The sequence below is a fragment of the Eptatretus burgeri genome, chromosome 8 (genome assembly GCF_056783735.1).
Source record: "Eptatretus burgeri isolate ZD-2024b chromosome 8, Ebu_testis_v1, whole genome shotgun sequence".
NCBI lineage: Eukaryota > Metazoa > Chordata > Myxini > Myxiniformes > Myxinidae > Eptatretus > Eptatretus burgeri.
In genome coordinates, this window is record NC_140968.1 from 90,756,180 (window position 1) to 90,778,041 (window position 21,862).

General features: G+C 42.7%; 1 protein-coding gene across 6 annotated transcripts in view; it reads left to right on the top strand.

Annotated features, from left to right (window-relative positions):
• CCP110 (centriolar coiled-coil protein 110) overlaps nucleotides 1-21,862 on the top strand; it is a 48,074-nt gene that overhangs the window by 16,774 nt on the left and 9,438 nt on the right. For all 6 annotated transcript variants that reach the window (XM_085892967.1, XM_085892969.1, XM_085892970.1 and 3 more), the window contains exons 3-8: nucleotides 2,031-3,393; nucleotides 5,438-5,550; nucleotides 9,783-9,849; nucleotides 11,896-12,011; nucleotides 14,432-14,548; nucleotides 15,718-15,816. In XM_085892967.1, the coding sequence (XP_085749093.1) occupies nucleotides 2,031-3,393; nucleotides 5,438-5,550; nucleotides 9,783-9,849; nucleotides 11,896-12,011; nucleotides 14,432-14,548; nucleotides 15,718-15,816 (1,875 nt within the window). The remainder of the gene's footprint in view (nucleotides 1-2,030; nucleotides 3,394-5,437; nucleotides 5,551-9,782; nucleotides 9,850-11,895; nucleotides 12,012-14,431; nucleotides 14,549-15,717; nucleotides 15,817-21,862) is intronic.

A 21,862-nucleotide genomic window follows, 5' to 3' on the forward strand; every position in this document is an offset into this window, starting at 1 on the left:
TTGGTGTGTGGGTAGAGGTCGATGAGTGTTGCACAACGATACAACTTTTGTCAGGGTCAAGGTCATGAGGTCACGTAAGTTATAAAAATCGCCATTTTCAAAACCTATCTAGTCTGCCATTCTACAAGATATTCGGCAACTGTTTATTGATCATGATAGTAAAAAAATATTATCTTTTATCTAACTGGACAGATTTTTTAATTTCCTTCCCGTTTGATCGTCACGTGATCTGGAAGATGGTCAAAACTTTTTACTTCCGATCTTGATGAAATTTGGTATGTGGGTAGAGGTCGATGAGTGATGCCCAACGACTTATTTTTCCCGGGATTTGAGGTCAGGGTCAAGGTCACGAGGTCACGAAAGTTGTGATAGTCGCCATTTTCAAAACCTATCTAGTCTGTCATTTTAGGAGATATCTGGCAACGGTTCATCGATTATGATAGTAAAAAACATTAGAGATAACCATCACCCCCACACGTGGGTAATTTTTTTAAAATTTGATTCTTAATTTGAGAGTTTAAAAAAAAAAAAAAACTTCAAGTAAGTAATTGACCTTGAGATTCCTTACCCTCCTTTACATTCATTGATTTTTTTTTTTTACCTCTGCCAATGAAGGTGAAGGGGGTTATTTTTTTCTCCCCTTTTTGTCTGTCTGTTTGTTTGTTGTGTGCAGGATATCTCAAAATGTTGTGGACGGATCCGGATGAAATTTTGTGGACAGGTTGGGTGTGTGACAAGTACGGACTGATTAGATTTTGGTGAAGATCTGGATCCGGATCAGACGACTTGGATATTTTAAAAGTGATTCTTCACCAATTGGGAGAAAGGGCCAAAAATGATGTATAGCACGATATATCAAAAAGCTGTGGATGAATCTGGATGAAACTTAGTGGACATGTTGGATGTGTGACAAGGAAGAATCGATTCAATTTTGTTGACTACCTGGATCCGGATCTGATGATGTTTTTTTAAGTGATTCTTCCCCATTGAGAGAGTGGGCTAAACTAATATATAGCACTATATCTCAAAGTTGGGTACGGATTCGGATGAAACTTGGTGGATAGGTTTGGTGTGTGGCAAGGACGAATTGATTCGATTTTGGTGAAGATCCAGATCTGGATGCGAGAATTATTAAAAATTTTAAAAGTGATTATTCACCATTGAGAGATATGGCCAAAAACGATATATAGCATGATATTTCAAAAATCTATTGGGCCCGATATGTTCTCGTGGATCGGGCATTGCGTGGCAGAGGTATGCGCTCTACCGAGTGCCTTTCTAGTTTCTTCCTGTTTTCTCTGTGTTGTGAAGCAAGTGCTCAAATAGAAACTTGAATTTACTCGGTGAATTTACCATTGTAAAAAGGTATTATTGTTGTTGGAGTCCAAACCTTTTCCAGGGCATCAATGCTGCTGAAGAAGTCTCCTGGGAAGGAATATGTCAGGTTTTTTTTTTTCTCGTCTTCCCAGTGGAAGTTGTCAGGGCAGGAATTTGAGATTTGCCTAGCATGTTAGCACTCGATGGCCTACTCTTTATGAAAAAGATTGTGGGATCTTTATCTTTATCCGGCATTAAATTACAGCAGGCGGAACTCCAAGGATACCGTCCCATAAGAGAGACTCGTTAATGCAACTTCTTGCCTGTGAAGCATCAAGATTAGGTGAGTGTTTATACTTAGGTTCGGAATCAAACCAAGATGAGACGGCTCAATTGTGAGTATTCTACTTCACCTCTCAGCTAGCCTGTCAGCCTTAAAGTTGTGGCAGTATTTACCTTGTGTAAATTTATGGAGGTTTTTTTTTTTATCAGTGATGAATTTGACCAGATTGGGGGAAGTCACAGAGAGTGCTGAATGTAACGGGGTTTTTTTAGAGACAAAGGTATTGATTCAGCCAAAGCTGAAACGAATTAAAGATAAATATGTGGTTTGTATATAAACATCCTTTGCAGTTGCTTTAATTTTTTTTTTTTTTTTAAGTAAGATGCATCTCAATTAATTAAAATCAACTTTCCTTTCTCACCATGCACAGATTCAAAAGATGGTTGCTGGAAACACGCTGCAAGACAGCAAATCACAGGAAGTGGGAATGCCAAGCCTTGTTGACACTACAAAGCACACGGTTGTTTTTGAGAATTTCCAAGATGAGGACAATTTTAATGGTGGAGGTGTAGAACATGAGACAAAGGATCATTTAGCCGATAAGGAAATGAATGATACAGCGGTAATTGCCTTGCAAAATGACCAGGATTTGAAGTCCGCTAACAGGAAAATGTCGATACAGTCACAAATAAACGCTTCAAGCGGCACAGTGAAGGGTTCCAATCTGGCAGCAAAACAAAATGGAGCTTTATTCCGCCTTGCTGCATTCATGAAGAGCCAAGAAAGAATTTTCAAGAAGGGACAGGGGTCAAAGAAGCCCACAAAATATGATGAAGGCAGAGCATCTCAGGAGATGTGCGGAGAAACCACTGCAGGTTTGCAAGTAAAAAGCAATGCTGACATCAACGGGTTGAGTGAAGCAATTCCGCAGTCATTGAATGGTGTCTACTCTGCACCGCAAGGTAGAAATTCAAACAAAAAAGAAAATTATTTGTCCACAAGAAAATGTAATATCCGACAGTTGTGGCAGCAGGGATGGAAGGATGTTCTCGTTGGAATTGAATCAAGGAGAGCATGCAAAGAAAGCTCTTCGGAAGACGAAGGTGCCTTGAGTGTCGATGGTTCATATTTGCAGCTTCCTTTTCCTCAGAAGACTGCTGGTGACGGCACCGTTTCCAAAAGTGCTGTGACCTCCCAGCATGGCATCAACATTTGTGATCATACGAGCATCGTTTGCGAGCATAATACACAGGAAGGACAGACTTTTGACGATCGTAGTGATTTGGAAAAACCAATCGCTGCTAGGTTATGTCATCGGCTTGCTGAAACAAAAGGATGTGAATCCAAAACACTCCATGTGGATGTACTGAATGCTGAACTGATGTCAAATGAGTGTTCATTAATTGACAAAATTGAAAAAAGTTCTCTTGATGCTCCACCAGTGACATTTAGAATGGAGGATCAGATGGGGAAAGAGCTCGGACTTGCGAGTTGCCTTCAAAAGCGAGTACAAGCACCATTGTCACACCCCTTAAAGATCTGCAAGAAAGGGACAAGTCCATTTCCGATTAATATATCGTATGATGTGGAGAGGCAGTCTCCATTTCTTCGATTGAACGAACAATCCTCATTCAGAGAAAATTTGGCAAACCCTTGTGATAACCACCAGTGCGACTGCAATCCAGACTTCCCGGCAAAGTGCAAATTGGATTTTGTAGGAACACCACACCTGGATTTAAACCTGCCTTCCTTGGAATCAACAGGTGTTCTCGACAGCACAGCAAATCATGCCGGTGGGTCAGAACTGTCATGTAATTAGGAGTTCGCACATTTTTCAGTTACAGTCACCTTAAAACGAATGCTTCAAACTAAGACTATGGGAAACTAGTCTTGATGTAGTCTCAATTGGTCTGCGTCAGTGGGGAAATTCAGACGATGCATTTTATCGACAAAATGTTGAGAGAGGTATGGTAATCGCTGTGAGAAAGAAGGTGAAGCAACACTTCAGGCTTGAGCCCCACAACACCAAAAGAGCATCTCAAAACTTTGAAGAAGGGCCCACGTCCAAAATGTTGCTTTACCTTTCCCATTGCAATTAACATACCTCACTCAACGTTTGGTTGAGAAAATGCATTTGCTGTAATGTAATTACAATATCCATTTTGAGGATTATAGAGGAGTTTGCATATGTAACCAGGACAGTACTCCAAGAATGCAACTTTATTTTTCCTGATTTGTGCTTTGGCAATTTTTATAATAGGGGGATTATAATAAACCTTTTCAGGTGGTATTTTATCCATGATTGTTCTTAAATTCCCAAGGATATAGATGTCTGTAGTTCATATAAACTGTCATCCTGGTGTTTCACAGGCAGGGTGATTCAGCAATGTGTGTGTGCCTTAATGTCCTCGGATGGACAATAAACGGGCGTCCCATCTGCCAGCATTCGTTGGTGGACGTTAATGATCCCATGGCATCCTTTGAAAAGAATAGGTGAGGTATCACCGGCACATTGAACAAATTACAAATAACTGGCCCTAATCGGCAGAGGGCAATGCATCAGCGGCACAGTTGCCCTCTCAGCCAATGATGCTACCCCACCACAGCCTCGTGCTGCATACGAACAAAGAAGAAGAAGATGTTTGTGACGGTGGAAGCAGTTGTAGAGTTATGCATTCTGTCCATGTTGTTGTATCCTAGGTTTATTAAACTTCTCTTGCAATTGATGACCGAATTAGTTGTTATTCAAATGTTGTGATTTCTCAGCCCCTTGTCATGCTGCGTCACAACCCCGTCAATCGAGATCATTCTGTTTTTTAGCACTTGTATCATGGTGTGCATGATATGAGCAGGACTGTTGCAAGGTGATGGAAACGATGCTCTGCCATTCATTGTACCATTCAAGAGCACAAACATTGAACAAATCGCTTTCACAACGCAAACATGTAACTCGGCTTCAGGGTGTTGATGTGAGAAAGGCCAAATGTCTCTTTCACAATTCCTTCAAATCCTTTTCATTTTGGGGGGTATTTGTAATTATGGCTGTGTTTACGAATCCACTTTCTGTGATTTTTATTTTTATTTTATTTTAATCGATGAGTAATGCACAAAATTCACATCAATATTTGTTCAGCCTAATCGTCAATGGAATGCATCCATTTGTCTTGAGGAGAGTGAGGTAATACCTCACTTAACGCTGCCCCATAGAACGCTGATATTTGTTATGGAGCTCTTTGTCCTGGAGAAAATATTTAGAAAAAATGAAAAATGAAGAAGATCCATAAAACGCAGCACTCACCGAGTTAACGCACCCACTGCCATTGTTTGTACTTGTATGCACATGCTCTGAGCCAATCAGTGCTGTTTAATGTTAACTCCGCCTTCGTTTTGCAGCAGGATGAGCCTCCTCTCACCTCGTCTTCCAGCGCTGCCATGTACTCGTTGTCGAAGGAGCGACGACAATTATTTTTTAAATTGTTTGTACATATTTAACGTTTTTCTTAATACTGATCTGATTTTTATTTATTTATTTATTTATAAAACTATGCTTACCATCAATATCAACATTTGTGCTACAACCGATACCCCCAATGAAGCCCCCATATATCTTGCGCTCGTGCTTCGGAAACAATGCTGTTCGGAATGTATCTCCATTTCAACAATGGTATAATGACCTCCTTTGAGCGCATTTTCAATTGGCACGCTCTTCTCCAGGAACACATCCTGAGAGCTAAGCGAGGTGTTGCTGTACTGTACTATTATTCAGGAATAAATGATCAATTGTTCTAATTTTTCTGTTTGTGAACCTGGTAACATCAAAAGATCTGTCGTTGTCAGAGAATGAGCAACGCATGCTTGAGCACAGGATGCATGAACTTGAGGAGAGACACAAACTGCAGCTCTGCATGCTTTTGGCTGAACAGCAGAGAGAGCGGGCACAGCTGTTGGCGGTATGTATGTGCATCTTGGGATGTTTGGCTCTGCTAGCATGTAAAAGTCGTATGTTGCGAACATCACCCCACTCTGACCGAATGATGACCGCTGGACATTATATTGTTACGAATCTGGAAGCCATGGGCACACAACAGCCAGAGTCCTTATAGATCAGTTATATCAATAAGTATGTGTTTTAGCTCGGGTCCCTTCCCTCGTCTAATGAGAATTAAATGTACATGTGCTGTGGGTTATTTTATAGATAGGAGTTTTTGCATCCCTTACAACAACGCCCATCTTCGCTCTCACACAACTCTGCTCGTGGCATTCTTCGTGCGCTCGCCAGCAAGCGTGCGCGTGGGCGGAGTCTAACATAGGCATGGCGTCCCTCTTTGACAAATCGGCAAGGAGTGGGCATCTCACCCGCCCCGTTTCCGACTCAACACGATCGCCATTACGCACGTGGCCGGAGGTGAGGAGGTAGGCGGGGTTACAAACACCTCCAATCGGACTCCACCCAGAAGGGTGGGAGTTGCCCCGCCTACCGTGGGCCTGTCCAATGGAGGACCGCCAGGGAATTGCGCGATGGGTCCGACCAATGAGGAGGCGAGTGGTCAGGAGAAAGTGTGGTTGCCTGGACCAGCGTTCAGGGGAGGTCGGAGTTAGAGATTGTGGCATTTGTCAAGCAGCCGGTCATCATGTGTGAGGAACTTCCAACCTGGAATTCAAAGCCAGTGAGTGGTTGTCGACAAGAGTGCATTGTGGAGAGACGGAGATCGTGGAAATAGCGGTCTGCAGTCTTGGTGCTGGCAACGCCAAGGTCGTGGGTTCGAGACCCACCGTGGAGGTTCGGGTCGGTGTGACCGCACGAGGCGGGACAGGTACCCTGGCCCGGCTCTACTGATTGAAGACCATTGAGGTTCATTTATTTTGGGTGTGCGGGCCTGTCTTGTCAAGTAGAATTGGTAAGTGCTTTTGCTTGTACATTGACTGCATTTCTTATCGTCGGATTACTCTGCTCTTCTGTGTTCCCCTCCCTGCCTATTGTAAATAAATATCCCTTTTGTTAAATGTTCCAGCTCGTTTCTGTATTTCTTTTATTGGCTTAGCACGGTGCGTGTTGGAAAATAGCGAAGCGGAAAATTGTCCATTTGGTCCGGCGCGGCTCTGGTAACTCCGCTCGGTTACGCTGGATCCAAGCCGTTACCCGTGACTCAGATCGGACGGAGTCGGCCGAGGGTGTGGTTTCCCCGATAGTTGGACGGCGTGAGTACTTAGGTAAATTGGAGTTGGATAAGTGGATCCTACCTCACGCCGTTGAAATATTGGCGACCATGGTCCTGTAAGGGACCCGTGCCTTGCGGAGTTCTCTGAGAAGCACGAACTAGATTCTGGGTGTTCGGTGGAGCCGACTCTACTGCTCCACCTAGCGGTCGTGCTCACCACCGAAACTCGGCCCCACAAAATATAATCGGCCCCATATATGCCACTGCACCATCAATATTGCGAGCTGTTTGCGATGTGAGAGCAACATGACTTGTGTTTTGGCCTCATCATGAGAGATGTCAATCATGTTGTGAGCTGTAGATTTCACAGAACACAGGAGAGAAATGTATGATGCTGGGGTGCCAGATAGGACAGAACAGTACTCTATTGAGCTGTGGCCAAAGGCCTTGTAGGCTTTGAGTAATTCTGATCTTTGATGTCTTGTCTGTATTTTGCTTTGGTGGCCAGCTTCACTATATAGTCGGCCCAGGAAAGGTCATCGTTGATGTTGAGGTTGAGAAGTTCAAGAGACTAACTTCTTTCATTGGTAATAGATAGGTGAGTTTGTGTGACAATCAGAGTAAGACTAAGATTTGCCAGGATGAAAATGCACATTCCATTTATCAGAATGGCAAATCATCAATTCCAGACAATAGAGGGTGACACAGCTGTCATGTGCCTGTCAGTGGGATGAGGGGTAGTATATAATGCAATGTGAAATAATCTGCAAAAAGGGAGACATTGTTTTCCAGAGTATCAGAGAGGTCGTTTGTTGATCGCGGAACAACCTGAGCCCAAGACACTGTCTTGAGGCACTCCAAGCTTCCCAAGGAGAGGAGAGGGTTCCATTGATAGCAACATGTCAATTTCGCGAGTGCGGCAATTGTCAGAAAGCCAGGTATGAAGGTGGCTTTGTATGCTACAAGCGGTGAGCTTGGCATGCAGAGCAGGATGCCAGACTGTTTCAAATGCCCTAGATCTGTCCTGGTAAATGGACTCATGTTTGAAATTTCGAGCCCTGACCATTTATGAGCATGAAGCAGCAGCCTATCCAGAGTTGTGCCTGGGGTGGAATCAAAACTGATTGTCAGAGATCAGACTTTGAAAAGAGGAAAATTAAAAATCTGCAGCAATGATGGACTTTGCTTGCACCGTAATTGGAAGTAACCTTACTGGCTTATAATTTAGAGGATTTGTTTTTGCACCATTCTTGTAAACGAGTGATGCAAGAAGATTTGCAGGCAGATGGGAGATGTCAGTGGCCATAGGAGGACAGAGTGAAGAGAGCAGACAAAAGAGAAGCAGCAGAATATTATTTGAGAGCATGGGCATTGATTTCATTTGGGGTGAACAGAACTTTCTCTACCTTTTTGGGTGTGAGAGAGACACAGTCAAGAAAGCGGTGGGTATGAGGGCGGTCTTCTTTTTCGTTTGTGTGCAGCACAAGGCTGTGGGGGTAGCATCATTAGCTGAGGGTGCAGCTGTGCTGCTGATGCAATGCCCTCTGCTGGTTAGGGCAGGAATTTGTACTTTGTTCACGGTGCTTGGTGATAGCTCGCCCACTCTTCGTGAAGGATACCGTTGGATCTTTATCGTCCACCAACGAATGCTGGCAGATGGGACGCCCGTTTAGCATCCATCTGAGGGAAGGCACACACATTGACAAATCACACTGCCAGTGAAACACCGGGATGACAATTGATAGCTGGGTTGGGATTCAAACCCAGGCTATACAGCTTAGAGTCGAGGGTGTGTACCTCTCGGCCATTCTGTCAGCCAACGAGGAAGATTGTTGAGTGTGGGTGGGGGTGGGGGGTGTAAGATGAGGACAAATCGAGAAGTGGACTTGTTCCCATATTACCCTATCATACACAATATTTGGAGGCAAACACTGGGTTGAGACATTCTGCCGTGTCTCGAGTGGAGACTGAGGTAAGGCCATTTGATTTGAGTGTGGGGAATGGAGATACACCAGAGACAGAGCTGACAAGGCATCCCCAAGATTTTGAGGAAGGAGACTGTTTAGAGTTCAGCCTTTGAGATTAGCAAGATGATGTTTCTTGGCTTACACAAAGATTGACGCACACTTCGTCTGAACCTTAAAGAATGAGCTAAAGTTGCCCTCAGTCAGGTTAGCCTTTCTTTTGAGAAGCAAATTGCCTGGTTGCAACTGCCTCACTCCAAGATTCAGTGTACCAGGGCTTTAAATGATGGATACAATAGCCACAGATGGGTGGGATGAACTGACACAAGACGGACTAAAATTTTCAACTGTGAAATTATTCCCAAGTGGAGTCTATCAGATGCTGCAGATAATTTTCACCCCAGTCCCTTTTTTGAGATGGCATATTGCAGTCTGTCAGTTGGTTTGAGCGATGAATCAAATTCTGCAGCATTGATGTCACTCTAATAATAGCCAGAGAGGTGTGAGCTTTGAAAATGAAATGAGAGGCAAAGGAGGAATAGGATAGATTGTATGGAAGGTTGGTCATTCCCATTACCAGTTGCAAACACTATGTTGTGATCACTTGTCCCAAATGCTCTCCTCCCTCCACCTCTTCCACCATATTGAGATCATTGCTTAAAATGATGTCTAACACTGCACACCACCTCTTCTCCTCCTTTCCCCTACAATCTCTCATGGGCTTATCTACAAACTGGCTTAAAAATAAATCCTGTACTACATCCAGATAGTCATCATCTATAAAATCTATGAAAAGAAAAATTATAATTATTCACAACAAAATCCATTTCTTGCACTTTTGTCCACAAATTACCTCGACCTTCTTTCAGCAAACAAAAGGCTTTGTTGCTCTTTACTGAATTTAGAAATTATCTTTCCCTTTCTTAAACTATAAACTCAGAGAGGTACTTTTAATTTGGCTGAATAATTTATTGAGTGAAGTCTGAGAGTATTCAATGATATTGATAATAAAATTACCGCACACCATATGTTCCATTGTGTTCATTATGATGTTCACAGGGTGTCTGCTTGAAGAATACACGTACTCATGACCAAGGGCCAGCATCTTTCGTCCACATTGCCAAAGGTTTGCCCTTTCGTAATTTCCTGCTGCTTGTATTTGTCAGATTTTAAGCATGAATAACAAATTAGATGCAGATGCACCACCTTTATGGAAAATAAATTGGAATTATATTGTAGCTTTCACAACTTAGCAACTAAGGTCTTAAACCTTTTACCAGATTAAAGTGTTTTACCAAACTCGGTGATGTAATGGTTAGAGCGTCTGCTCAGAGTCTGGGAGGTCGTTGATTCAAACCCCGGCTGAGTCGTATCAAAGACTTTAAATATGGTACGTGCTGCTTCCTCGCTTGACGTTCAGAATTTAAAAGGAGAAGAGCATGGACAATCCCCTTTGGATGGCATCGAGGGGGAGGAGGAGATCCCTCCTTAGTAAATGTTTCACTGAGTGTGGTGAAAAAAGTGGCACCATTGTTCTGATGTCTCTGCTACCCAGAGTACCCTTGGAAGTGATGGCAACTCTCCCAAACTCAGTTGCTTTGTTGTGTCTCCTCTGTATGTCCATGTGCGCAGCTCCATTATGAGCCTGAAGTCTTGCATAAAAATTAAAAATTAAACTTCTCTTGGCATTGCCTCAAAAATTCTCATCTTTGTAATAGTCTAGAAGAGCCCTTTAATTATTCTCCCAAGAAGAAGAAGAAATATAAATTGCCTCTGTGTTGTCGATTTTTCCTGGCATTAAATCAAACTGATTGTTGGCAATGTTTATCACTTTCCTTGATCTTCTTTCAGCCACCTTTTCAAAAACTTTAAATGCCTGCTCATTTAGCTTAACTTTTCTGTAAGTTGAGCATGTAATAAAGGGTCCATCCTCCTTCATCTTTAACAAGGGCAAAATCGTGCTATTTGCCTGATCTTCAGGGATCACTCCTCCTTCCCAGACCTTTTTGCTCAACTTCATCATCCACTTGATTCCTACATCACCTCTCGTTTTGATGAAGAATCCAGTCTGGATACACTGGCTTTCATTTATTTAAACTTCTCATGGCTGATTCAAATTCATCTTCACATATATCTTCTTCTGGACCTTCAAATTTATTACATTTCTGGTCATTCTCCCATTCATTTTATGCATTCAAGAGCTTCTGAAAATAAGCTTTCCATTCCTTATCAACATCATCTTTTATTCATGAGGAAATTCCCGTTTTTGTTTTCCAAACAATTAACTTCTACCACATCTCTTCTATCCTTTACCATCGTCCTGGCTATTTTTTATTTTATTTTTTATTTTCCCTTTGGTGTTGTTAAGCTTTCCCCCCATTCTCGATACACTGTTTTTTGCTATCCTATTTCCTTCTTCATTTCCTTCAAACGTTTTTAATCTTCTTTATATTTGAGGATCTTTACTCTTTTGCCACTTATTGGAAGTTTCTTTCTTCTACTTGAGCAATTCTTGAACTTTAATATTCCACCTCCATGTTTCTCGTTCCTTCGGAAACCCACCACTGTTTTTATTCCACAGTTACTGGTCGTCTTCACCCAAGCATTTTTCATTTTAGTTCACATCCCATCTACATGTTCAGAAGTTACAAACTTCATCTTTTTTTTTTCAGATGCTCTTGAAATTATTATTTTTCTCATCTTTGAGCTTCCCAAAATTTTGTTGTGCAGAATTGGCTTGAGGCTCTTCCTTTTCTTTTATGTTGCAATGTAAAAATCTCCACCTAGCAATTGATGCTGAGCCCAATATTCTTCACCAGCTATTACTTTCACATTGTTTCGCACTTCTATTCAACTTCTTCACACGAATGGATAATCAATCTAGCTCTTTGCAATTCCGCTTCGAAAAGTCATGAGTTTGTCTTTTCTTTTCGAATCTGGACTAGACACAAAAATAAAGTGACTGCACTACTTTCGCATCATTCTGTCAGACTTTTTAAGATTAGCCTTTTAGTAGAACTAATTTTGTGTTTGCCCATTGCCTACCAATGTCCTTACAATTTGTGTAAAAGTATACTGGTGTCTACTAATATCTTTTTGTCATTCATGTGAGCTATTAAATGAGCCTTTGTACACTGTTAAAAACAGTCAGTACTATTGTTCTTTGTTCCAGCTCTGCACAGTGGAGTGTCATCAGAAACTTCATCATGTATGAGCTCATTTTCTGAGAAACTATCATTTTCCAAGCCTCTTCCCACTGAGAATAGAGCTAAGGCTTCTGCAGCTCCTGTAAGTATTTTCTTGGACCTTTGGTGAAAGCAAACTTGAATACTGTTGATCAAAGTATGCTTTCAGAATGATGTCTCCACTCTAAATCTGCTTGGCATTTGGCCAAATGTGAATTTAACAAAAAAAAAAAAACTTTTGTTTCAACTTTCCAGGTTAATTTGCTGCTGGACAAGCATTTTAAAAAGATAAAGATTTGAGATTTTATTTTCCAGTACATTTCTAGATCAAAATGTTGTGTGTGGGGAGGGAGGTGGGTGCGTAGGGGGAGGGGAGATGGGGATGGGGTGTTGTTGAACTGCAGCATTTTTGATTCGAGCAATGTTGCAGCGTTGTCTTGTCCCTCACTGGGAACCAATCCTCCTACTCTGAACCAATAAGGCTTGGAATTTGCAGATGCAATTAGCATGGTTTGCACAGTCCTTGAACATCCTGGAAAAAAATGAGAAATAATTTTCCAGCACTGAAAAGTCCTGGGAAACTGTCAAAGTTCTTGAATCTCATGGAAAATTGATAAAATTGCACAAATAGAAATAATCCAGCATGCCCCAGGTCAGAATTGTTCATTCCACCAATTGCTTTAAGAGAATGTCAGCAATTTAAACCAGATTTACCAAAGCCACACTGAAATGGTTTCTCATGTGCAAAGTCTGCAATGGTGCGTCACCACAGGAAACGTGTTCTTAGGGAATAACAGTTTATCATAAGAAGACACAGGTTGATGAAAATGGAGAATCTCGGGACAAAACGTAAATGGACGCAAAACAGGCAGACAAATAAATAAACCAATGTCACCCGCAGGGTGACCAGTATCTTGCCAAAATGTGAACATGAGTGACTTATTTATTTGATTAAAGTTACTCAAAAAATGAGGTTTTCATCAACCTTTGACCTTGTTGTGACCTTGACCTTTGACCTTGACCTTTATATTTTCGTACGGTTAATGGTATCTCTCCAGGACTGTTGTACATGTAATATCAAGAGATTTTGATGGGAACTGAGGAAATAAAATTTTCATGAAAAATCCGTTTTTTTTCGTCATGACGTCATAGCGTCAGATCTTTTGACAGATCTGGAAAGCACTTGTCAAGTGCTTTCATATGAGGTATTACTCGATATGGTACCTAAGATTTCAAAATTTGACCTTGGGGTCAAAAACTTTCAACCTCCAGCGCTCACCATGAAGGTCAAGGCCGATCGCCACCAAAAATTAATCAGCTGAGCGCCAGACCATGAACTATATTCCCATGAAGTTTGAAGACGATCCGATCAAAATTACTTTAAAAATAAGGGTTTCGTCGACTCCCCTGATTTGTGACAAAGTGACCTTGACCTTTGACCTTGACCTTGAAAATTTTATGTGCTGAAAGGAACCTCTATAAGACTCTGATATGCAAAGTTACAAAAATTTCCAATGATAACTGTGCTCTGCAGAGTGATCGATACGCAATTACAGACAAAAAAAAAAAAATAATAATAATTTTGCCCTGGAAAATTCCTGGAAATTTGGTCTTCCATGGCCGTGCGAAACTTAATTAGGAAAATCGCACTGCTATAGAATGGTGATGGGAGGGTGTGGAGAGATACATGCACATTGAGATTCAAAGCAGCTTTATACTACAAAGATTATTTAAACCCTCAACAAAGCAAATAAATGAGCATTCTCGATTTGTATACCAACATAATGTGGAATCATGTATCTGCCTATCAACGATTATCATACATCTAGCTACTGCTTCCTGGTTGACATGTGGACTCTTAATAAGAATTTATGCATCATTTTGTCATGTATCGTATTAGACTAAGTTTCTGGGATGAAAACCATGCAGAAGCAAATATCTCAACTGATTGAAAAATAATTTGAGCAATGAATAATGTCCAAAGTTGTGATGCTCCAATTTATTTTTATTCAAATATTTTTGATTGCCAGATAATTTTATTGTAATGTGAATAACTATAGTTTTGTTCACAAGGCTAGTGTCACTCTTTGTTGGTGGGTAGGAATAACAATGGCTAGAATTAACGCAATGTTGATTGAAGTTTGATAACCGCCATGGCAAGCAAGGAGAAGCTGATGTTCCAGCTGTTGCAGGATGGCCAGAGATACCAGCATGCCGCATCAAATCGGTGATCTGCATTGCCTTAATCGGATCCTCACCCCCCCCCCCCCAAAAAAAAAAAAGAGAAGAAATATATTGCATCTCAGATATGTTCCAATGTTATTGCAACATTTGGTTCATGTGCCATAGATCAAAAATACCCATAATTGTGAGAAAAAAAGATATATAATGTGCAGCAAATTCTTTTTTTTATTTCATGAAAGGTCATTGTTTTCTGTGTTATATTCCTGATTTATAAATGTAGATGGCCATTCACACATCAACTTGCTTTGTGCTCACTAATTATGTCTTGTTTTTAAACAGCTAAGCTCTGCATTCCTGGAAATGGCGTATGAGAGGATCACAGCTGTCGGCAAGGGTTTCCTCACACGCAGGCTTCTCCAAACAGAAAAGCTTAAGTACTTGCGACAAACAGTTCGGGTGAGCCATGGTTCATTGCACCTTCAGTTCCGTTCAGTTTTTGGATTTTCATTTGCAACTGTATGCTTAATTGTGTGATAATTCACAAGTGTTAAAGATACTAAGAGCATCCATAGACATCTATATGTTACTAAAACTCTCATCTTGTATATGTATGTCTGTATGTTCCCGAAATACAGCCAAAACGGTACACGATAGCGCAGACATTTTCAGCCCACCTTACTCACCATTCTCCTGCGGTGTGCAGTATCAAGTTTAGTTCAAATCGGGTAACGAAAAAAATATTTAAAAAATCATTTCCCAATTCAGTCAGGTACTCTTCGGGAGAATTTGATCAATGCAAACAACCTCAGCGGTATAGTGCGCTGGAGCTTTCTTTTTTTTCTCTTGAAATGATTTTTTTCATCAACTGCTGTCACAATGGGAACCCAACAGGTTCACGGGTCGTCTAGTAGCATATAAAAAGCAGTACAGTATATATATAGTTAAACCGATCAAAACATTCAGTGTTTAATTACATTCAAACACAGTTTTGAGTCTCCATCCACAATCTCATCTGATTGGGTCCATAAGATGCATGTAAGATGGCAAGAAACAGGCAAAAGAGTGCAGCAATGTAAAGCTATTTTACTGTGATATGGTGGTCCATGAAGAGGTCCAACAGGAACACAGCCAAGTGGCAAGTAGCAGTGTCAGGCCCACAGTGATCTCTCACTTCAGAACTCCTCTCTCTATCCTGATAATCGCCACCACCACGTACTCTTAATTTATTAAGTGGGTGGCAATAAAATATGAGGTTTTCCACTGCCCCAGTAACCTTTTTCCGTACCCACTGCCCACAAAACCACCGCTGTCTTCGTCCAAAGCCATGTAGTGAGTGACGTTGTTCAGAGGGTGAAGTGTTAAGTTTATCATGTAGCAGTCGCCAAAAAAACGTCATTCTGAAGGACACTTGGGTAGTTTGATGCATCCACTTTCAGGTCAAACCAACTCGAGTATGATGTCAAACCAATGCATGAAGTGCATACGCAATAAAAAGCTGTCAATGGTGCAGCCAGAAAAGGCCTTCGTCATTGATTTAGAATAACTGATGTGGAGGACATATGACTGAGTAGTTTTACGACATTTGATGTCATAAATTGATGAGTATTTTTTGGTTTTGCCATCAGGATACTTCAGCTCTTTTGGAAGGCTTGCAGAAGGAGAATCAGATGAAGATGGCCAGCTCTTCACAAGACTTGATGCTTGAAAAGCAGGTCATTGCACAGGTGTGGAGGCAACATTATATTTCACATCTGTGGAGCCACCAAGGGTTACGTGTTAATCTAAGTGGTGTTGATTTTATACTTTGCCACATCGTTAACTTATTTTTATTATAGTACTGGAAGGTCATGGAAAAGCTTGTGCACTTCTATTAAGACTGGCATTTTGAGATGTAAATACATGACAGAGTGGACAAATCAAAATACTGTAGTGTTCAGGTCTTTCATTGCTATTGAGCACCAGAGTCGTATTTTGATGAATATACTCCTATTTTGAGCAACACAAACATTTAAGGTTTTGTGAGTCAGACAGTTCAGCATTACGTTGAACACCTCATGGTCTCTGGTGTTGATGTTTGACCCTTGTAACTCGGTGGAAAATGAAGAGCTATTTGCAAGACAGAAATCGGGACAAAATATATCATGGAGTTTATTGATTGGTTGTTACAGCACATACAGTAAAACTGCTTTGCAGAGAGCAAACGCATCCCATTGAAATTGGGCATCATGGAGTACGGTTGTGTTCCATATGTCGGGATGGAATGGGAAAAAATGGCCACCCAATCAAATGTGTCGACAAAATGATACGCCAAAAAGCTACTATAGAGTGAAGTCATAAGCTTTTAAAGGCATACCTTTTATTCTCAAACATTTTCATAAATAACAGGAATGAAAAAGACACCAGAATACATCACTAAAGTACCAAATCGAAAGATCGCCAAATTGTCATCCACCGATTTGTTTATAAATGTCATCTTGCCGAGCATAATGATGGCTGAAGCGATTACAATGATTCCAAGGGAATGAAGCAACATTCTCTCTTGGTTATTGCACCCGTGCCATAACCCACAACATTTTTTTAATGGGATTTATTAATAATAATACAACCACTCCACAACCTGTTGAACACCATTTACACATGCGCAGAGTGAGAAACTCTCCCTCAAAACTTGCTCTCTCCAGTGAAGTCTGTCGTGGATTGTAAGGTATGACAAAATGCGTAATTTACGATAGAAAAGGGCCCAGAACAGTCTCTGATTCTTTCATTGAGGTTCACAGGGGGTCATACTGGTTTTTGAAAAGAGCATTTTAAATTCACCTTCCCATATCCTGTATGTGTACTATTGTTAAGGCAAATTGTAGAGTACCTCTATACATAAATAGATGTGATCATGTGACCCCTTTATAAGGCATCTATTTATTATACATACGAGGGGTGGAGAGGAAGGAAATTGGAAATGCAAACATTTGTTAAAAGAACAGAAGTGATGAGGAGAGGAATGGAGGTATCTCCTTATTGTGTATGTATACTGTCGTGGCCAAAAAGATTGGCACCCTTCCACTTTTTTCAAATAATGCACCATTTTTCCAGAAAAATGTTGAAATAAAAAAAAATCTTTTGGTATCCACAGATGTATTTCTTTGGTTTGCAGTGGAACAAAACAAAAAAAGCTGAAAAATTACGAAATCTCAGCTTATTCCACACAAATCCTAAAATGGCCCGGACAATATGATTGGCACCTTTTAGAATAGAAGTTGTTGGAAATAATTAGATTTCAAGCAGGTGATTCTCCTTTACTTTGGAATTGAACTCCCCTGTGGTATTTGCAGGTGCCTGCAATATAAAAATCACTCATTCAAACCAGTTTGAATATAGAAAAGGAGTCATTCTGCTGTTTTGTGTCACTGTGTGTACCGCAATGAGGATGGAGAAAAGAAAACCAGAGAATTGTCTTAGGAGGTCAGACACAAGATTGTAGCCAAGCATGGACAATCTCCAGAGACCATGATGCTCCCGTGTCCACCATACGCAATGTTATCAGGAAGTTTAAGGCCCATGGCACTGTATTGAGGTAGTGTGTCAGGGTGCTGCTGAGATGTCGTCCTCCAGACGATGGTCTCCATGGGTTAACCTGAGGCAGTCACTTCGGGTGGGTGCCTGGAATGTCCTATCCTGAAGAGAGGATGATCACCTGTCTCTGTTATCATCTGAGCTCAAGCATTTAAACATTGGTATTGCAGCACTTTCTGAGGTTCAGAGACCGGATAATGGCAAGATCATGGCGGGTGGTTACACCTACTATTGATCTGGTCACTGATGGTTACCTTGCCCTAGGAGTTGCTGTAGCTGTGTCCAATAAGCTGACTCCAATGATAATTGAGGCAACACCGGTCAACGAGCATATTGTGAGATTGAGGATTCATCACTCCTTGGGTGTTGTTTCCCTTGTCTCTGTATATGCTCTGACTGAGGAGAGTGATCTCACTGTGAAGGACGCATTCAATGCCACGCTGGAGTCTGGTTGATCAGTGCCCCAGGCGAGATGCTGTTCTCGTGTTGGGGGATTTCAGTGCATCGACTGGAACTGATAGGGGTGATTATCAGACGTGTGTTGGTCCGATGGTCGCCATGGGTCTGGAACTGTGAATCAGAACAGCACTAAGTTCCTTGACTTTGCAATAAGTCATGGACTTAGGGTGGCTGGTTTATGGTTTCAGCACCCACAGGTTCATTGCTGGACTTAGTATTCCAACGCTGGTGGTGTGGCAAAGGAGAGTGACTATATGCTTATTGATGGTCACTGGAGGATGATCCCTAACTGCAGGGTCTTAACAGAGTGCTCAATTTTTCAATACCGACCACAAGCTTGTGGTAGCAACTCTGAAATTGCAGCTTTTATCTGGGAGAATGGTGCAATCCCAGCCTCGGCTGAATGTTGACAAGCTCAAGGATGAGAAGGTAGCTGATGGGTTTGTCAACAGGCTGAGTGGGAATTTGGGGGGGGGTGGGGCTGGGTGCTTTGGAGAATCCTGAAGAGTTGTGGAGTGCCTTCAAGACCACCATCATTGATGTTGCCGGTGGATGTCTAGGAACTCACCGAAGGGCGAAGAAAAATTTTGTCTCAAGGGACAATGGATACCATTGACCAGAGTCGCAGGGCTAGGCTTAATGGAAGAGCTGAGCTGTTCAGAGAGTTGAGGTGTAAAACTGTATGTGCGCTCTAGGTGGACAAGGAGGCCGACGTGTGAGGAATCTGTGAGGGAAAGAGCCATCAACTCTGGCCAAGTGACTTGTGTTGCTTCCAAGGGAATTCATGCATTGCATTCCTCTAAGCCCATCCCTCGGTTTACTGCAGTGAGAGTGGAGGGTGGTGGGCTCTTGACAGAGGAGTCTGAAGTAAAGGCCCGCTGGGCCAGTTACTTTGAGCGGCTGCACAAGACTGATCCACCAACTGTTGAGTTGGATGTCAGGGGTGTTACTATCCCTATTGCTGACCCTCCAATCAACTGTGATCCACCTTTGTTTGTGGAAACACAGGCTGCGGTGAACCGGTTGAAATGGGGGTAAAGCTCCTGGAATCTGTGGCATCCATGCTGAACTTCTCCAGGTTGGTGGAAATGCTGTACTCATGTTGTTGCTTGCAGTTCTGTGCTCAGCCTGGAACACAGGCATCATCCCAACTGACTGGAGAGGGGCATTGTTGTCCCTCTCTGGAAAGGGAAGGCTGATCGCTAAGAATGCTACAACTACCGAGGGGTGGCGCTGCTCTCAGTGCTCGGCAAGGTCTTTGCTCGGATAATTCTTGATAGGGTTCACCACCATCTTCTTGAGCACCAGAGCCTAGAGCAGTTGGGCTTTACACCTAAGAGGTCAACGATTGACCGTATCCTTGCCCTTCGGGTCATCACCGAACGCAGACGAGAGTTTTGGCAGGGGCTGCTTGCAGCCTATGTTTATCTCTACAAAACATTTGATTCAGGGAATTAGGATGCCCTCGGGGGGTTTATTGGTCTTCCTGGGTTGCCACCAAAACTGATCAATCTCATGTTTGAACTTCACTCTGGTGCTGCGAGTGCTGTGAGATGTGATGATACCATCTCCAATTTATTTCCAGTTATTACTGCAGTTCATCAGGGGTGTGTACTGCCCCCCCCCCACACACACTTTTCAACGCTTGTATGGACTGGATTCTGGGGAGGATGTTGGAGAGATCGAGCTGTGGTACATCCTTTGGGAATGTTAAGATCTCTGACCTTGAATTTGCAAGTGATGCATTCATCTTTGTGGAGACTCTGGATATCCTTTTGGGGGCCCTTGAGGGGCTGAATGAGGAGTCTGAACCGCTGGGATTATGGGTTTCCTGGGTCAAAGCAAAGATCCAGGCTTTCAATGATATCTTGGATGTGCTATCTTGTCTGTACCTGTTTGTGGTGAGGATGTTGTGGTCACGGAGGGATTCACTTGCCTTGGCAGCGATATTCATGTCTCTGCTGGCTGTGAGCCAGAGGACAATAGATGTCTGGGTCGGGCCTGAGGAGTCGTGGATTCGCTGGATCATGGGGTGTGGCGCTGTCGGTACCTGTGCGGGAGGATGAAAGTCTGAGTCTTCAGGTCCTTGGTGATTCCATTCTTGCTCTATGGATGCGAGACTTGGACTCTGACCAGGGATCTGAGACGGAGACTTAATTCCTTTGGTAGCAGGTCTTTTCAGAGAATCTTTGGCCATCGCTGGTTTGACCTTGTGTCCAATGAGCGTCTGCTGAAAGAGACACAAATGAGATTTGTTACCTGCATGGTCCGTGAGTGTCAGTTGCGGCTGTATGGACATGTGGCTCGTTTTTCTGACGCTGATCCTGCTCACCAGATTCTCAGCGAGGGAGCTTCGTGAGTGGAGGAGGCCGATTGACCGACCACGTGCCTCGTGGTTGCAGCAGGTAGATCAGCATCTCAAGGAGATTGGGATGGGTCAGGCATCTGCCTGGGGGATGGCCAGACAGCGGCCCCTGGAGTACTGGCGGAAAGTGGACGCAGCGACTCGCTGCTCCTGCGCATGCTCCCGTACCTGACTTGACACTGTAGCCAACTTTCCTGGATGTGGACGCAAGAGAGAGCTTGATTGAAGATTGCAGCGAAGGATTGTTCGAATTGACTGTGAAACAGATTCAAGCTGACCTTCAGACACAAGGTACGACAGTTTCGAGTCGACCAACTCGATGAAAGGGGGTTCTATGGGAGGAGACCCAGGAGGTCCCCACTGCTGAGAGACGTACGAAAGCCTGACTGGAGTTTTCCAAAACACACCTGAACAAGCCAAAATCCTGGGAGAATGTCCTGTGGACAGATGAGACAATTAGAGCTTTTTGGTAAAGCACATCATCTCTGTTTGCAGAAAACAAAATGAAGCCGTCAAAGAAAAGAACACCTTCCCTACAGTCAAATGTGAAGGAGGTTCATTGATGTTTTGGGGTTGCTGTGCTGCCTCTGCCTCTGGCACTGGGTACCTTGAATGTGTGCATGGCCTCATGAAATCAGATTACCAAGGCATTTTGGAGTGCAATATTGAACCCAGTGTCAGAAAGCTTGGTCTCCGTTGAAGGTCATGGGTCTTGCAGCAGGACAATGACCCCAAACATGCTTCAAAAAGCACCCAGGAATGATTCAAGAGAAAACGCTAGACTGTTCTGAAGTGGACAGCATTGAGTCCAGATCTAAATCCCATTGAACACCTGTGGGGAGATCTGAAAACAGCAGTTGGGAGAAGGCACCCTTCAAATCTGGGAGAACTGGAGCAGTTTGTACAAGAAGAGTGGGTCAAACTGCCAGTGGAGAGGTGTAGGAAACTCATTCATGGCTATAGGAAGTGCTTGACTCGTTATTTTGTCCAAAGGCTGTGCTACCAAATATCAATTCCAGGGTGTTAATAATTTTGTCAATGCAATTTCTTTTTTATTTTCTGATTTAAAAGGATATTGTTGTGGTTACCAAATTCGCAAACCACCATTCAGGTCCCTTAGGTGAGATATCTCGGTAAGTATATGTGTAGTTAGGCCCAAACCCGTTGTCTAGTGGGAATACATGTCATTTATGCGTGCTGCGACTTCAGGATAGCCGTTTTTCTTTCTCTATCTTTATTTTGGAGCAACCGCCATTGTTACCACCACCAACCACAACATCAACCACCCACCGCGGCGCCGCTTCACGTCACACCTCGCAACCGTCGCATCGCCACCGTTCTTGCGCCGCTTGTGGGTACCGGTGTTGGACTCGTGC